Here is a 17,768-nt window from a genome sequence, read left to right as displayed (position 1 = left end):
CTGCTCGATTTTCCCAAACATTCAAGGCCTTCTACCTCATTTTTCCCAAACTGTCAAAGACCTTCAAAGACCATAAGAACCCTGTTTGAGTTGCTTTCCTTGACACCAAATTTCCCTGCAAGAACCAGTGGATATGTACTTTGTTACTAATTTGATTAAGACCATACAGTTTTATTACTTTTTTCTGTAATACAATTTATATTTTTCAACAAAGAATGGACATTATACCATCAGCTTGTAGTGACAAGCCATGTTTACCCCATGAAAAATGTGAATCCACAGCAACTTCATAAAAATGTTTAATGACTTCTATTGATGACTAATTATGGAGGACCAATTGTGTCTTTTTGGAGCAGAGAACAAGACAATGACAGTCACAGAAGCTTTATTTAACTGAGGTTGCAATATGCAACATATTAAGTATAGTCATTAATATGCAAGTCTATTAACAATAATGGCAATATAATAAATCAAATAAGGAGTAATATCACAATGTATATTCAAAGAAATAAAAAATACATAGATATCTTCAAACCAAACTCATGAATATTGATATAATTGGTAAGAAACTAGAAACTAGATTAAATTATGATAAATTCTGATATTCATTTGTGATGGATAAAACCCGTTAAGTCAAAGACCAAAGACGGGTGATTATTTATCTGTGCATGTGCCAGAGATGACAATAAAATTATTGTAAAACAAGAGTACTAACCACTGAGCTGCAAGACACTTTCAGGAACTCAATGACAGGCTCTGAAGTGGACTAATGCAGAGAAAGGATTTAGTGGCAGGACAGTATTACATTATATCCTCATGCATATGATCTACCAAACTGTAACTAAAATTTGCCATTCTTTAATAGGCACAGAGATCATCAGAGTACATGCTATTCATTCTATCTTCAATTTTCAAGAGTAACGGCCATTTTTTGACAATACATTTTGTGATGGCACATCTAAGGTTTAAGATGCTTACAGCCAGCTGAAGGCTCTGCATGGGTAACTACGGTAATGTACTTATACAGTACTTATCCATTATAATGCTGTCCAAATATATACCATCTTATATTGAAATACATGATACATATAATTGCTACTACCACTTATGAAATGGGATCCATGATATCTGCCTTATAACAGGACTGTGTTATAATGAAGGGACTTATGGAGAGGGAGGAGGGCTGTACGTGTATTTTAAAGAACAACACATGCATTTTCCAAAGTTGACATCTTGAGCTGTTTACAGATATGGAAAAAAAATCGTGTACAGAATCAGAAGACTTTAAAGCATTCCTTGTTCACCATTCCATAAAGTTCCCTGTAATTAATTGGAAAGCAAATAAATACACAGTATGCTGAACATTACATAAAATGACCAGGATATTAAAAAGAAAAGAGGTAAACTATTAAACTGCATATATATATATGAGACATATAATATCATACCACAGTAAAATCTTTCTTAAAATTTATATACATTTAAATGCACTAAAGATATGAATCATGTAAGGAACTTGCACTCTATTGACTCAAACAATTTCCAAGAATCAATAATAAGTCTGTTCTTATGTCCATGTATTCTTTATAAGTGCCAAGCATTGAAACCATCTCATATTCTTGAAAAACTACAAGATACCAAAATATGGTAACAAAAATGTTTGCTTTTGACCCTGAACCGGACATCATGGATACAAAACTGCTGAATTTGTCTCAATATCAAGACATACCAACAAGCAAAGTTTGGAAGAAAAAACAGTTTTTGAACTGGTATGATTCAAGGTATATTTCAGATACATACATTTTTTTTAAAGAAGTTTACCTAAAAATGCTGATGTCAGCTTCAACGATTGATATATAAGGGGTATTTGACATTGTACTGCTATTAATGGGCTGCATGTGGTGTAGCAAGCTAGATACTCAGGAACGGAATCTTGCTACTCTTTGTTTCTGTGGTAGATTATCTACAATGCCATACTTACAAGCCTATTTAAAATTTTGCCTTTTCTTGTCTCCATCTTTATAAAATGACAATTTGTTGGGTAAACCCATGAAACTCATTGTCTTACACCCAAACATGGTTAAGGCAGGTAACTATATTATATCCTGGCAGATTACTTTGTACCATTTATAGAAGCCCTAACATTAATTGCAGTTCCACACCTGTTGCAACGTACATCTTAAGTACATGACTGGGTCAGCACCTGTGTGAGAATCATTCAGTTAGAACAATTATTTATCAAGTATAAATAAGAATTTCTTGGCAGAAACTCTTAATGCCTGACTTTCGTATTTTGCTGTCTGTCAAGCATTAAGTCCTGATGTAGATGTCACACACACACACTACATTACATCAATCCATCTTTCCACAAACACTTCTCCTTAAGCATTTACAATAACAATAATAAATTTAATAAAACCATGAAAGGAAATGATACAAAATAATGACTCAATAGAGACTATATATAAATTCCTGGTAAATAATATGACAACGGTGATCTACAAACCACCATCATGTGTGCTACCTCACAGAGGTGCTTGTTTGTCAATAATTTGCAATAATCTAACAACTGCACAACTGTAGTATTGAATTGCCTTTTACTGAGATATATTGGTATGCTGTAGGTCTTATGTAGTGCAGACTGTGCAGTATATTTGGAGCTAATGAGAATATTGTGTGCTATAATGCACAAGGAAAAAACATGACAAAAGCTTGTTACAACACTGGGACTGACTAGATTTTACTCTTGTGCTTTTGGATGGATTCAACCTCAAATGTAAAAACTCGAGATTAAATTCAACAGCTGAACTGTTAAAGATATAAAACTCAATCAGCATTTAATGCTTAAGAGTAATAATGAAAATAACTCCAAGACACAACTGTAACAAGCTTAATTCACCAATATTAAAACACCAAATCTCAATGACAAGGTGTAAAAACTCAACAACATTAGGTCTGCGGGGCTGAAAGATTCATCTGTTTTTCTTTCTAGAGCGTCTTCCACTGGCTGCTGGATTGGGTGATGCTGCACCAACAATGATTTGTCCCTCCTGAATCTCCTCTTGAGAGACATCGGTTGTATTGGCCAACTTCTGTTGTGCCTCAACGAAAAACATAACATCTCTCAGTTGTTCCTTCAGGTCCTGGATCTCCTATATTAGGAAAAATGTAAATGTGTTATTTCTGAGTTCAAGTGATGCTTCACATCCTAAATGTTGTTAACTAAGCATTTCTGATTTATGAACTTGTCATTTTTAATGGGATGGTAACAATCTTCAATTCCCAGTAAACTGACATTTAATGCTACTATACCAAAAACAAGGCAACCACCATATATAGAAATAGAATCTAAATGCACTCTGGGTGGACATTTTCACTGCTATTGCTTCTTTAGTGACACTGGTAGAAGGCAACATAAAATTCACATGCTAAAAGCATGCATGGCTATATGCAAATTTAAAGTCCCACAGAATACAAGGCTTCATTACATGAACATCACCTGAGTGTCAAATCCACATTCAAATGAACAAGAGACCCAAGTGTGTCTGAAATTGCTTACCTGACATACATTAGTAGTAATATGGCAAGTATCTTGGGTGAAGACAAATTTGTCAGGATACCTTTTAGCTTTTGGTTGAATTGGTGTATTTGACATGTTGTTTAACATTGTTATCTACTTTAGGTTTACTTCTACGTATTAGTATCACTAGTCATGCATGATAAGAGATGAGTATCCTAGACTGGTATTCCAACTGGTTGCTATGAAATGCACACTGTTACTAGCACAGTCACTTGATCAGGAAAACTATATCCAATGAAACATTCCTACCATCTCCGACAAAAATCGATTGATACATTTTCTGGAAGAAGTGACAAATAGGTTTTCTACCAGTTTGCTATGAAAGCTACACACTTGATAGGGAGTGACCCCTTGAACAAGTTCTGGTACGGCATCTATACAGAATTATTTCTGCCAAGTTTGATCATAACGTGATCAGCCATTCTGGATTAAAAGTTGCAAATATGTTTTCTACTAGGCTGCAAAGGAAGCCACTCCTGACAAAACTAAATGGAGCATATCCTTAAAAAAAAAAACCGGCAAAGATTTATCAAAACTTGCTCAGCCTTTTGGAAAAAGAGTTGAAATTAGTTTCGACCTTGTTACAATGAAAGCCACAGTCTGCTTGAGAAACCATCCCAGACACATTTTTAATGTCTTAGAAAAATACTCCTACCAATTTAACTGATCAAAACTGATTCAGTTACTCATTAAAAAAAGCTGAAAATAGCTTTTCCTGGTTGTTAAGGAAGCCACTCCATTGCCAAGGAAGCCATGCAACATTTAATTTAAATAAAGCAACATTCGCTCGACCATTCTGTAGAACATAATTGCTATGGAATCCACATCACCGTTGAGGGTATCACTACAGACAAAATTTTAATAGCACATGTTAAGAAACATTCCTACCAAGTCTGATCGAAACTGACTGCCATTTGAGAGAAGATGATAAAAAAATGTTTTCCACAGAAACCACAATACTGATAGGGGTACCATGCCAGACATAATTCTGAGAATGCAGGTCCTAAGAAACACTTCTACTAAGTTTCATTATAACTGGCTTGGCCATTCTGGAGAAGACATTGAAAATGGTTCTCCGCAATGGATGACAAATGACAAACTACACATGCCTGATGCAAGGCCATACCAAAAGCTCACTTTGCCTTATAGACCAGCAAGTCTCAAATTATAAGAAATTCAGAACTGCTTTTCCATCTGGCTGCTAAGAAATCCACTCCACTGCAATCACAATCATATAAGAAAATAAATGTTATCACAATGTAGGAAAGCTAGTCAAGATCAGATTGTGGCTATAAACCTGCCATTTGTTGTGACAATGAACCAGCCATTTGTTGTGACAATGAACCAGCCATTTATTGTGACAATGAACCAGCCATTTGTTGTGACAATGAACCAGCCATTTGTTTTGATAACAAACCAGCCATTTGTAGTGAAAATAAATGAGTAATTTTGTACGACTATAAATCAGTCATTTGGTGTGACTATAAATCATTCATTTCTTGTGACAATAAATCAATCATTTGTTGTGATTACAAATCAGCCATTTGTCATTATAAATTAGTCATTTACTGTGACAATAAATCAGTTATTGTTGTGACTATAAATCAGTCATTTATTGTGACAATAAATCAATCATTGTTGTGACTAAAAATCAGTCATTCATTGTGATTATCAGTCATTTGCTGTGACTAATTTTAGGAAATCTGAAGAGAGGTTGTAAAAGTAAACATTAGGAAAAAACTTCTGTCAGTCTTTGGTTTGTGCAGTCACTTTCGGATCCTTGTTGTACCTGGTCCTTTTTCTCACTGAACTCCTTGATTTGCCCCTCCAATGTAGTGACCTTTTTCTGCCAGACATGCTGATTTTCCAACAGGCACTTATTCATTTCTCTCTCCTCCTGGAGGTCTTGTAAAGCCTTCTTAAGCCGACCATGGATCTACAAATCAATGAAATCTTACAAATGACAAGCTGTAAATGAATAACATTTTTAAAATTTGGGGAATGAAGTATTACGGATTTAAGGATATTTCGCTTGCATAATTATCAACGTTTGCTCCAGAACTTGAAACTATAAAAACAACAACAACATTATGACATTACTGATATGGCATCTTTTGTTATCCAGTTGTATCATAGTGCTAAGCACTCTGCGTGAGAATGGATATCAAATGACATAGTTGCAACTTCCCTCTCTTACGAATAACAAAAAAAGAAAAATATGCAATAATGTACTTTCAATGAGTCAGTCGATAAAGTATAAATATAAAAAGTATAAACATAAATTATAAATACACAAAGAAAAATGTCATCAAGTAATTCTCTCTGTGTGATGCAATTAATGAGATCACAGAAAAGTAATCTGTATTCTTTCTGTATGATGCAATTAATTGACCTATATTTCACTTAGGTCAACAAAACATTTTGGCAACAGAAGTTACAAAACCAATTTTAGGCAGATGGTAATGAAGATTAATAATTTCCATGGTCTTCATAAGAGGAATCCTTGATCTTCAACTGTGCAAATTTGATGCATTCCTAAATACTCATTCCACATTACAAAATGGACATACTTTTCTATAGTGTGACATTTACTTGGGGAAAGATATTCTGATTAAAGTAGGACAAGGAAATGGACACCAACCTACACATTTTTAAATGATTTTCGTATAATTGTACCCAGAGCTATGTAAAAGCATCAATTTTTGGTTCAATTATACTTATACTAGTTCTCATCAGTGACTTTGGTTAAACTTTGTATTTGAAGTTAATTTAGCAAGCACTGTTCAATGCATGAATCATTAAGCTAGATAACTGTATGCATGGAGTAGTATACCCTCAATGCAAATGTAGACTACATATTGTATATTTTACATACTTTGGATAAACTATGTCTTTAAAATTCATTTCTCAGGCACTCTGTATACTTTGCTGGAATCATGAAACTCGATGATGACATACACTTCTGGTAATACAGGAAAGGGTGAAGCTTATGCATTTAGCTCAAGACATGCAGGTTTTTGCATTCTGTATACACATAACCGTGCCTAGAATCATGACATTTTGTGACAGGATGCATTTGTTGATTGCTACATCTTCATTGCAAACAGAGATCACTATCAGCCACAATTCAAGTTTCACTGACTTTGGTTAAACAATTTGTTAATTTCTTAGGTACTCTTCATACAAGAATCAGGACACATGGTAACGATATACAGTGATTAATTACTCTTACAAAAGGTCACTGTGACCTGTATTTCACTTCGGTCAAGTTTTGTATTTAGTATGACCACATAAGATATTGGCATGCATGTTATCATGCCATGAATCATGATACATTGTGAGGGGATACATTTTGTAAACCCTTGACTGCAATATGATGTCGCTGTGACCTATATTTCATGCTTTATTGACTATGCTTAATTTTTTTACTTTAATTCATCAGTTACTCTTCACGATCAAGACATAAAACTCCATTCATACAATACCCTTTCAACACAAGATGATCACTGTGACCAACATTTTATGCTTTACTAATGCAGTTTAAGTATTTGTGTTTAGCTCGTGACCAAATCGACCTTTTTAAGGATTTGATGTACTAAAGTACAACTAGAGTCCTTTATGACAAGTGCAACTGAAAGTAGGAATAAATATCTTTATTCAATCAAAATGCTCCACATGATTAGATATTGTATGCTATGACAGATTACTTTCAACAGGTTAAATATGTTGTATATATATGAATGAGTTTGTATCAGAAGAGTCGACTGCATGTATTACATGAGATTTCAATTGTAGTTGACTGCATGTATTACATGTGAGATTTCAATTGTAGTTGACTGCATGTATTACGTGTGAGATTTCAATTGTAGTTGATGCATGTATTTCATGTGGGAGTTTGATCGTAGTGGACTGCACATATTTCATGTGAGGCTTCAGTTGTAGTGGATTGCATGCATATCATGTGAGATTTCAATTGCAGTGGACAGTATGTATTAATTTCATGTGAAACTTCAGCTGTAGTGGACAAGTAAGGCAATTTCTGGTGCAGGAACTATACTTGGAACAGTGTTTTGACTAGTGGTCAATTTACAATTACTCAAAGCCAGTAACTTGCACCTAATAAATATGGGATGCATTTAATAAGGCTACTATCATGAATCACAAGGCTTACAATCCTACTGCATACCTGCCATAACACCACCTGTCACAAAATAAGTTCGCAGAAGACTTATCTTTACCACCTGCAGACCATATAAAACATAAACAGTCCTGCTAAGTGGTCATGTAAATCTATCTCAGTATAGTTTATACCAGAGGTGGGCAAACTATCCAGTGCAAGTGCCGCATACACAAATTTACACCTTGTCGCGGGCCGCATAGTTCATTAATTAAAATAATTAATATTTGAAATAGCAAAAACAAAAGGTTTTTCTAAATAACATCTAATTAATTTTCAGTTGTTAATATTTGAAAACTTAAACTTAAACTTAAACTTTAAAAGAAGCACATTTATTTGATAAACAGTAACATAAACAGAGTCAGTGCAAATGATGACTTGTTCCTAGGCCGCATGAAAACCCTTGGTGGGCTGCATGCGGCCCACTGGCCGTAGTTTGCCCACCCCTGGTTTATACAATTGATTGCCATGGAGACAACTAAAAGGTAATGTGGTCAGAGATAAACAAAAACCATTTCACTTATTACTTAATTTGCTAACAACAGCTGGGGTAATGTCGTGTTAAGTCCTTTGAGCAATGCTGTGGGAAGGGCCTATAAGGCTAAATTGCACAGGTAAATCACTTGAAGTGTAACAACCAAATTTGTTGTAAGTTAGGTAAATCAAAGAAATTGTGTGTTGAAGAACAAAGATATTACACTATACTGCCTTGAATACGAATGTTTAGCCATCTTAAATATTACTGACATGTTCATGATAAGTGACAATGTTGAAATGCAGTTATGATTCAGGAAAGGATGAACCATCTGTGAACTGAGCAAAGCCCATACATGCCAACCCCTGGCGAGGAAAACGTGTAATCCAAGTGGACAAAAAGAGTAATCCGAGCTGAAAAAGAGTAATCCATATATGACATGATAAAATTCAATGAGCATATGTACAAAATCATTTATTTACCCCTCTGATCTTTTAACATCAATTACTGCTTCAAGTTCTCATATGTAGCACTTTTAGCTTTAAAAGGCAACAGATCCTCAAAACACTTTGTACCAGCTGAGACTACAAATGATTTTCACACCAGTAGAGCACTAAGTGCTGGGTTACTGAGCCTGGATCTGAACTCAGTTTTATTTTTGTTAACAATACTGAACAATCTCTCACAGTCAGCATTAGAATGGTAAAGGACCAATATTCCTTTCATAACCTGACAAACATGAGGCAATTTATATCTTCCAGTTATTGGGTCTTTAGCTGGAAAGTAAGGTGCCATTGCTTATCAACTCTATCTGCATGAAGTATGTTGTCAGGTAGAATGCCAACTTGATACTTCAGAATTTCTTCTAATTTATTGGCAGCCTTTCCTGCAGCAAGGTGCATTAAATGACAGGTACAACCTGATATGTACACTGAGGAAGACATTTTTAAAAATACAGAATGCAACTCCTTTATGAATTCCAGTCATCACTGATGCATTATCAGCCGAAAACCTCATACAGTTCTGCCAACATATGTTTATTCAAAGCATTATCAAGCAAATCAAATATGTTTTCTCTAGTGGATCTACTATTAATTCTGGTAATGAAAGAAGAGCATGATGACTTTGCCCTTTTGGTTGTCCAAGTCTCTTACACAGACTGAGTATAACTTTTTGTCATCATAATCACTACTCCTATCTGTGGCAATACTAAATGGCCGAATTTTCATGGCATCTGCAATTTTAAGTGAAGTATCTTCTGCAAATCACCTAACAATATTAGATGATTTTGTTATTGCACATGCACATTTTCTGCAAGTTTAGAATCAAGAAACATTCATTTGAACAAAGGACCAACGTAGTCTTCTACCGCTACCACAACAGCGCTAGGGGCTGTCCGTGTTCTATTGAGAACTCGGCAAATAATGCCTCTGCATTTATAAAATTCATGTCCTCAATTAGGTTCTGCTGTAAAAAAGAAGTTACCTTAGTACTGGAGTTAGTAAAAAGAGCTAATTCAAGGTTTCTTTGTTTTATAACCATGACAATATTAAAATCCTTTCCACACAGCTTGCAATGGGTGTGAAGCTGCCCTAGAATGGAACACTGTATTATGTAATTCATGTATTCATCTTTGAATTGGTTTTTCATCTTTTTCTAATCATCTGTGAAATTATTTGATAAACATTTTTGGTCTAACACACATATCGACTAATATATCTGACGACTTTTAAAGCCAAATACCTCCAGACTGGTTCTGTACCAGATATGAATTAAAACAAAGAATCTGCAAGCAAAGATTAAAATTAGAAAACCAGTCTGTTCTCTCCTAACTAAGCCATACAGCTGCTATAAATAGAAACCGAAGTCAAAAGTTTGAAAGTAGAAACCAGCATGTTTCTTGGAAATAGGGCAGCTGCTATAAATAGAACATAATACTGTCTGAAAAGTGCATGGAAGTCTATGGACAAGCATACTCTTATGTCATAGTTACACAGAAGACATCTTTTCTAGAATTTGGTCTGTGGGACTAATGGGATGTTATTAAAAATTGAGAAAACAAATTATTAATTGTGCAATTTTTGTGGAAAAAAGCATAATGATTACACCAAAAGCATAATGGTTGGCATGTATAAAAGTCCACCAAAACTAAATTTCAAAACTCCTGGTTAACAGAGTTTGTCTTTGTGAAGTACAGCAGCAAGGAAAGCTTTTCTGGAACCTACCACAAACACCATACTGACATTAGTCATTCTGGAGTGCACAAACATAGTAACACACCACTATGCACTGGGACAATGCACAAAAGTGGTGCCCAATTCCAAAAGTAAGTAACATATTTAAACAATTATCGACATACCATGTCACAACAGCTTAAGTACCTTTGAACAAAATGTAAGCTTTTCCTTAGTTTATTTTACCACAGTGGCATCTCTCCCCTTTCATCTTTAGTATTCGGTTTCATAGCATTTATAAACACTCAAGACATTTCTCAGTTCAAATGATTTTCAATCGATCCAGTAAAAGTTTATTTTCCAGTCAGTCACAGCAGATTTGCAAACAACAGTACTCGCCACACACTGCTCTGCTCATTAGATTATGTCTTTGTTTAAAACTGTCAATCCAATTCTTATTGTAAAACTTCTGAGGTGATTTCATCAGTTTACTGTTGTTTACTGGATTATTTTAATATCTGACTGCTTTAAACCAAGTCAGAAGACCCTCCTCTACTTTGGGATTAGCGCTGTTTCCTACCTGGAATCTTCTCTCCATAAACAGTTACAAGTTGGTTTTTTTTTCACAACTGCACCTAACAGTCTCAATCATTAAAAGTGATCCACAAATAACAAAACAAAAATGTTTCTTATCAAGCTTTAATACATTGAATTAATAACTATGATTCTAAATGATGATTATGAATAAGGTGTGATTATCCCGCCTTCATTTAAACAACCACCACTGTTTACTTGGCTTCAGGTGATAAAAATTTTACAACTACTTTTATCTGACAGACCAAACAAATCATAAGCTATAACCAATTAAATACTGTAAGAAAGGAACACATTAACAAAGCCTTTGGAATATAAAGTAATTAGGAATTTGGCTGGGGAAATGAAGCTTGATTGTTCTAACACAGAAAATGTTTTATCCAAGAATGTTAATAAAAAAAATCTTTACTGTAATATGGTTTTAGGCTGACACACAGTACTGTTCTTAGTAACCTTTGCCAGAAATGTCAACCGTATGCAGTACATATTCACCACTTTATTCTGACCTTAATGATGGTACATGCTCATTTAAATCAATCCAATCAAAGAAACTGCAACCTTCAGGGGAGGCAATGGATGCTGAGCGTCAGTCGAGTGAACATGGTAATGGACAGAACATTTTCAATAACTATATTTTTCATGTTAGAAGAATGTGAACCTTGTGCTGGGAAATTTTAACTGCTAAAAATATACTGCATTCAGTTAATTCAAATTATGAAAGATTTTATGATTACTTACTTTAAAATACTGAATTTTAAATACTTTCCAGAACAAATATAATTTAAGTTTTAAGCAAATATGGCAAGACTACAAAAGATCTGTACACTGTTAATCCATGCTCCCTTGTGTGCAAATTGCATGTTTATACACAAAGTCCCTCAATTGGACTGACACTCTAAGGAACAACAAGAATTTCTTGGCATCCAAGATGAGACCATTTCTGCTCTTTAACTGCTGAGAGTTGAAACCAAATCCAAAATTTCGATCTCTAAAGGAAAATTTTAAGTGTGCAACCAAAGCAGTCATATTGGATGTCAGATCAGCATCATTTTCATTTCATAAGAAGTCTTTTAGTGAAAATCCCATGCTGATGTGATCAATGAGTAGCAATATCAAGATGTTTTAGATGGCTGCCATGGAGGCCATGATGGATGTCAGACTAGCACATATTTCATTTATGACAAACTATACAACATAAGAAGTTTTTCAGTGAAAAGCCCATGTTGATATGATGATCTGTTCAGAAGGAGCAGTGATAACATTTCCACGATGGCCACACTGGTTGGCATATTAGACGTCCAACCAGCACCATTTTTATTTCATGGCAATCCTCCAAGTAGTTTAGAAGGAATAGCAATAATAACACGTTTTGACAGACAGACAGACAGAAGAAATATGACTGACAACTGGACATCCCATAAGTTCTTCATGTCTACTGGATTTTTTTGGTCAATTTCATGTTGATTACATACAAGCAACGAAAGCTCAATTATAAATAAAGACTGAGAAATGCCCATTTTTCCACCGTTAGCACACTTGCACAAAAAATACAAACTGAAATATCCAACGAAAATAGTTCCATATCAGTCAATACCGCAATAAAACTTACATGATTGTACTTCTTCTCAGCCTGCTGTTTCTCTTGCATTAGATCTCTAACAGTCCCTTTTAACTGCTGGCATTCTTTTGTACATTTCAGCATTTGAGTCTCCAGCTCAGTAACCTGACAGAATGAATTAAAATAAAACATTTTTGATGAAGGGTGGAGCCATAGCAACGGTTTTTAGTTTAGTAGTAACTACAGTAATTGTGATGATGGTGATGGTGACAAACTATTAATAAAGCATCATTTAATGTTTTAGTAGATTAACAAAAATTGCAATATAATAGGGCTGGTGTGGTAGTAGTAAAAGTAACAGCAGTACTGCAGTGGTAGTAGTAGTAATAGTAGTAGTGGTAGTAGTAGAAGCAGCAGCAGCAGCAGAAGAGACTGCAGCAATAGTAGTAAGAAGTATTAGTATAAGTAGTAGTAGTGCATGTAATAGCAGCAAGAGTAATTGTTGTATATAGAAAAATAGGGGATTTAATTGAAATAGTTACACAAACTATGCCTCAAATCCAGAAACAGTATATAAATGATGGTTCATAAGCTTACATTTTTTTTAATCATTACAGATATGAATGACCATAAGAAAATCAATTATTATAGGCTTTTACAGCAGAATCCATGACATATAGTGTCCTATAAGTAATCTATGCTGAAATCAAACTACTACAGTTAAGAAAACAAAGCCAAAGTCAGATAATGGTTGACATACACAATGTGCCTGAGTGTCTGTATTATCTAATTAGACAGGAACACTTCCGTACCTTATTGTGTGCTTCCTTTTCCACAAGGTTCATTTTTTCCTCAAAATAGAGGCGCTGAGACTCAAGTTGATTGGTAAGCAGGTAAGTGTACTGGAAAGAGAGAACAAAATATGATGTAAAAATATTATCTACACAGTTATTGTCAAAAGTTAGTCTGAACATCACACACCACATCTTTCATCAAGAGGCAGTGGCAAATTATTTGCAATCTATCAAAATCTAAAATATACACACCATCATCTCCAAAATAAATGTAAACCACTGAAGACTGCTGGAGTACAGATTATAGCAGTATAAAGAGAAAAATGCACACTCTATGAATTCAAAAATATCCTTAGTGACAATGGTTTCCACAACTTTAAGGGCCTTTTCAATTTTAATTCACTTTCCTTAAATGAAAATATATACTGATAAACTTGAAGTGAATTTTATTTCAATTTTACTTATATACTACACATATCATAGTGACCTATGTTTGCTGATTATGTAAATATGAATGCAACAACTATAACTAATTTATGCCAACAAATCTAAAGTGAAAGAAAATTCAACTGTTATGTGTTCTCTGGACAATAAAAATGGTTATAGTGACCTACTATTTTGCTAAAAATTATGCATTTTTTTAGCGTTTATCATAAGGGGTCAAATCATCATTTACCTGTAGAAAAAATATATGCATGTAGAGATAAACAGACAGTTACTGTACCTCAAGTGTGAGAGAATCCAGTTTCTCCTGTTCCACAGGATGCCCACTCTCATCAACTTGTACAATCTTCCCATCAGATTTGTTCTGGACTAACCGATGGACGTAGTTTTCCCCAACATAATCCCAAACCTTGTTGTTTCCAAGCTCCATGGCATATGTATGCTGTGTCTTCTGAAAATGTCTGGAAAAAGATGAAAAACAAACATGATAAATAATCTAAACAGAATTTTGAAGTGTTAATATTAACATATCAAACCTGAGTAATGAGTTAATTGGGAAAGTAGCTCGGTTCCAGGACTCTGATATCAACAAAATGCCTTGGTAAGATATCAGAACAAAAACATCACCAAATACTAGACTTTCCAATTGTGTAAAGTCATGCAGATCTAAATATTTTAAAGTACAAATCATGTGGGTCATGTATGCGCATTTACTTATTTTAAATTAAATATAAATTGTTCTTTGAAAATTTAACACTAATATTCTTTAACCAAAGTCTATTCAATCCTAATTACTGAATGCTCTGCACCTTAACTGTCACCAAGAAACCTCCAGACAAAAATTAACTATCGCTATGGACTTTTACGATGGTGGACATGTGCTAAACTTGGGTCAACATATGAGCACATTGAGTGGAATCATCACAATCAAGGGTAGTAAGAATTTATCAATATGCGTAGCTTTCAATGTGACATCACAGTGAATGACATTCAATCCAGATTGTACTGGATCACACCTTTAGGTTCATTTCGTCCCAAAATGTCTACATACTTTAACATTGATTTTGCCACATGCACCTCTCGGGACATCTAAATAGTGACATTCCAAAGAAATATGGATATATATGAATCCAAATGAAGTGAATACTTTCCACTTAAAGGTATGCAGAATCAAATTCTAAAAAATGACACCCATTACTGAAATAGTCAGTGTTTAATGCCTACATGACCCGTGTGACTTGTACTATTGAAAGTTCCAGCTAGAAAAAGAAAATTAATAAAAAATATTTAGACTCGAGCTAAAAAAGAAAAAAATATCACAGGTTGAAGGATCAGATCTTGGAGACAGATTTTAGACTTTATCTCAGAGAATCTAAATAAGTTTGATATAAGTAACACAATGAGAAGTCAAATCTGTGCAGTCCTGCCAGGAACCATAAAGCTATACTGAGCAATGAGCTTCAATACTCAATGCTAAATACATTATAGGAAGGATGAAAGCAGAAAATTGGATTTCAGAAATAAAACTTAAGTCTGGAATTGATCAATATCATCTGAAGAATGTTAACTCTGACTTAAGAATGACTAATTGAATATATTAAGTCTACGCTTAGGCTCTAAATCATGCTAACGAAATTTGGGCAATGGCATCTGAAATATTTAAGATTCAAAAGACATAATTATCATGATAATAGAAAAGGAGGCCTGCTTTTTATTTAGTTCAACGAAACAACAAATGATTTCGCTAGTCCGATATTAAAACACAGTCGGCACTTAATTAGGTTCTCAGAGAAACACTTGTGGCCATAGCTGTTACGGTAGATTGACATGTTTTACTTTTAATTACAAGAGGACACATTGCACTTATGATGATAACACTTAGAAGGAACTAAAAGATAGAACTAGAACACAAATTTCAGTTAATAAAAACAAAATTTTATTGGTATTTATTTATTAAAGTACTGCCTCCACTAGAGGTAAGTGCCATTTTCATTGATCTAAATTTCCCTGAATATTGTTAATTACAGTGTTCTAAGAATGTCTTTGGAAAGAAAATGGAACAAATTTGATTACTTCTTTTTAAAGTTGATATTTCATAATGTTGATTAAAATTTCAAGGTCCTATTTACCATTTTCGACAATAAAATGAGCAATATATCAAAGTTTCCATTACCAATTTTTTATTGCAATTTTCTTCAAGTTCAACAAATAGGGATCAGTTTTGGAGTATTTTCTGATTTAAAAAGGGGATCCACACTTGACCCGCATTATAAGCGGGTTTGCGAGTATCAGGGCACGAGTTATCGAGATAGTGGTGTACAAACATGAAACCTGCCTGCAGAATGAAAATAAAAATTCAGAGTTGTCCTTCTTGTAGATTTCTTAACTTTATATTTAAGGACATTACTTCATGCAATTATGGTCAAACACCATTCTCAAAATAATATTACTCTATTGACTATCCTCAATCCTGTTTCAGAAATGATATTCAACTTGTTCAAATGCAGGAACTGTACTACTTTGCTGAAAAAGTAATTTTGGTCAAGCTTGATGCTGTGTAATATTGTAACTACTGAAGTGTCTAGTAGAGTCTGTAACACTGACAGTATTTGACGTTTGCAATGTGCTGGCATTGCTACTGACCAACAAAATTAATGTAATGCCCTCTCCCCAGTGTGCTGAAGATATTCATAACATCATGCTCTCTCACAAATATGCACCATTTTAACATCATGCCCTCTCCCCAATGTGCTAAATATAACATTATGAACTCTCCCCAATGTGCTAATTATGACATTATGAACTCTACCCAATGTGCTAAATACAACATTATGAATTCTCCCTAGTGTGCTGAATATATGTGTGGAAAAGGATATCATATCTATGCACATAGATGTCAGGGTAATGGAAGAGCTGCATGATATTGTCATCTACAGCAGACATTTTGAAAATGTGGATTAAAGAAATTTTCCCAAGATTATTCTGAGACAATTTAGCAATGAAATAGTGTTGCAACATGCCAGTTCAAATCTGAGATTTACTGTCCAATAACAGCTTCCTTTGTAGGAATTAAAATGAATCTCATCTAATCCTGTCTCAACACTTAACCCAAAAAGCCAGTTTTCAAATCACCAGATAGCTTTCAAATGAAACAGGCTAATCTTAAAAATGACCCTTACTAACTCACCAGCCAAACTGATAAGTTGAAAAGAAAGACATCATATGTATGTTGTTTCTATTTAATTATCATATACTGCTAACCTATAAAGGAATATGTACACTCAATTGTAGCCCAGTACCAATAATTCAGGACCAACTATTTAGGTGTAGATATTGTTTTCTTCCTTGATCTCAAGATCTAAAAAACTTAGTTGCATTGAACTAATCCTCCCAGTAACCTTCTGTTATATGCAAATTTACATACATAATACATAGCTGCAAAGTCAATTTATGAAAAAATCATTGATAACAAACTACATTTATATATGGACACAATAAACATAAAATTTTTATAAGAAACTAGTTACACTCTTTATATACAGCAAGTTGTATTATATTTGTCAAATCAAAACAGGTTCGAGTTTTCATCACATGAAATAGATTATAATTAAATGCATTTATATTTGTACTTTCCCTCATTTTCTTTTGGATTCTGTTCCAAATTAGTGACCCAAATATTAAAAACTTTAAAGAGTTCTTTATTTGGCTTTGGAATGGAAAGGTGGTTAGCTGATAGTAATATTAAATTGGGAGTGTTGCCTTGTTTTCTAGCATGAAATTAATATTAAAATGGGAGTGTTGCCTTGTTTTCTAGCATGAAATTAATATTAAATTGGGAGTGTTGCCTCGTTTTCTAGTATGAAATTAATATTAAATTGGGAGAGTTGCCTTGTTTTCTAGCATGAAATAGGTCCTTGCAATAAAATGGGACCATACTGTTTGAAACTTTTGTGCACAAGTTTAGCCTTTCCT

General features: G+C 34.1%; 1 protein-coding gene across 3 annotated transcripts in view; it reads right to left on the bottom strand.

Moving 5' to 3' along the window:
• Positions 1-370: 370 nt before the first annotated feature.
• Positions 371-17,768, bottom strand: part of LOC149775330 (BRCA1-associated protein-like) — a 66,094-nt gene continuing 48,696 nt past the window's right edge. For all 3 annotated transcript variants that reach the window (XM_089944458.1, XM_089944459.1, XM_089944460.1), the window contains 5 exons: positions 14,077-14,257; positions 13,371-13,460; positions 12,610-12,723; positions 5,370-5,516; positions 371-3,152 (listed from right to left, as the gene is read on the bottom strand). In XM_089944458.1, the coding sequence (XP_089800584.1) occupies positions 2,973-3,152; positions 5,370-5,516; positions 12,610-12,723; positions 13,371-13,460; positions 14,077-14,257 (712 nt within the window). In that variant the 3' untranslated portion in view covers positions 371-2,972. The remainder of the gene's footprint in view (positions 3,153-5,369; positions 5,517-12,609; positions 12,724-13,370; positions 13,461-14,076; positions 14,258-17,768) is intronic.

This window comes from Sinohyriopsis cumingii, chromosome 19 (assembly GCF_028554795.1).
Source record: "Sinohyriopsis cumingii isolate HCF-2022 chromosome 19, ASM2855479v2, whole genome shotgun sequence".
Lineage (NCBI taxonomy): Eukaryota > Metazoa > Mollusca > Bivalvia > Unionida > Unionidae > Sinohyriopsis > Sinohyriopsis cumingii.
Note: the sequence above shows the minus strand (reverse complement) of the source record. Positions and strands in the feature narration are given on the sequence as shown.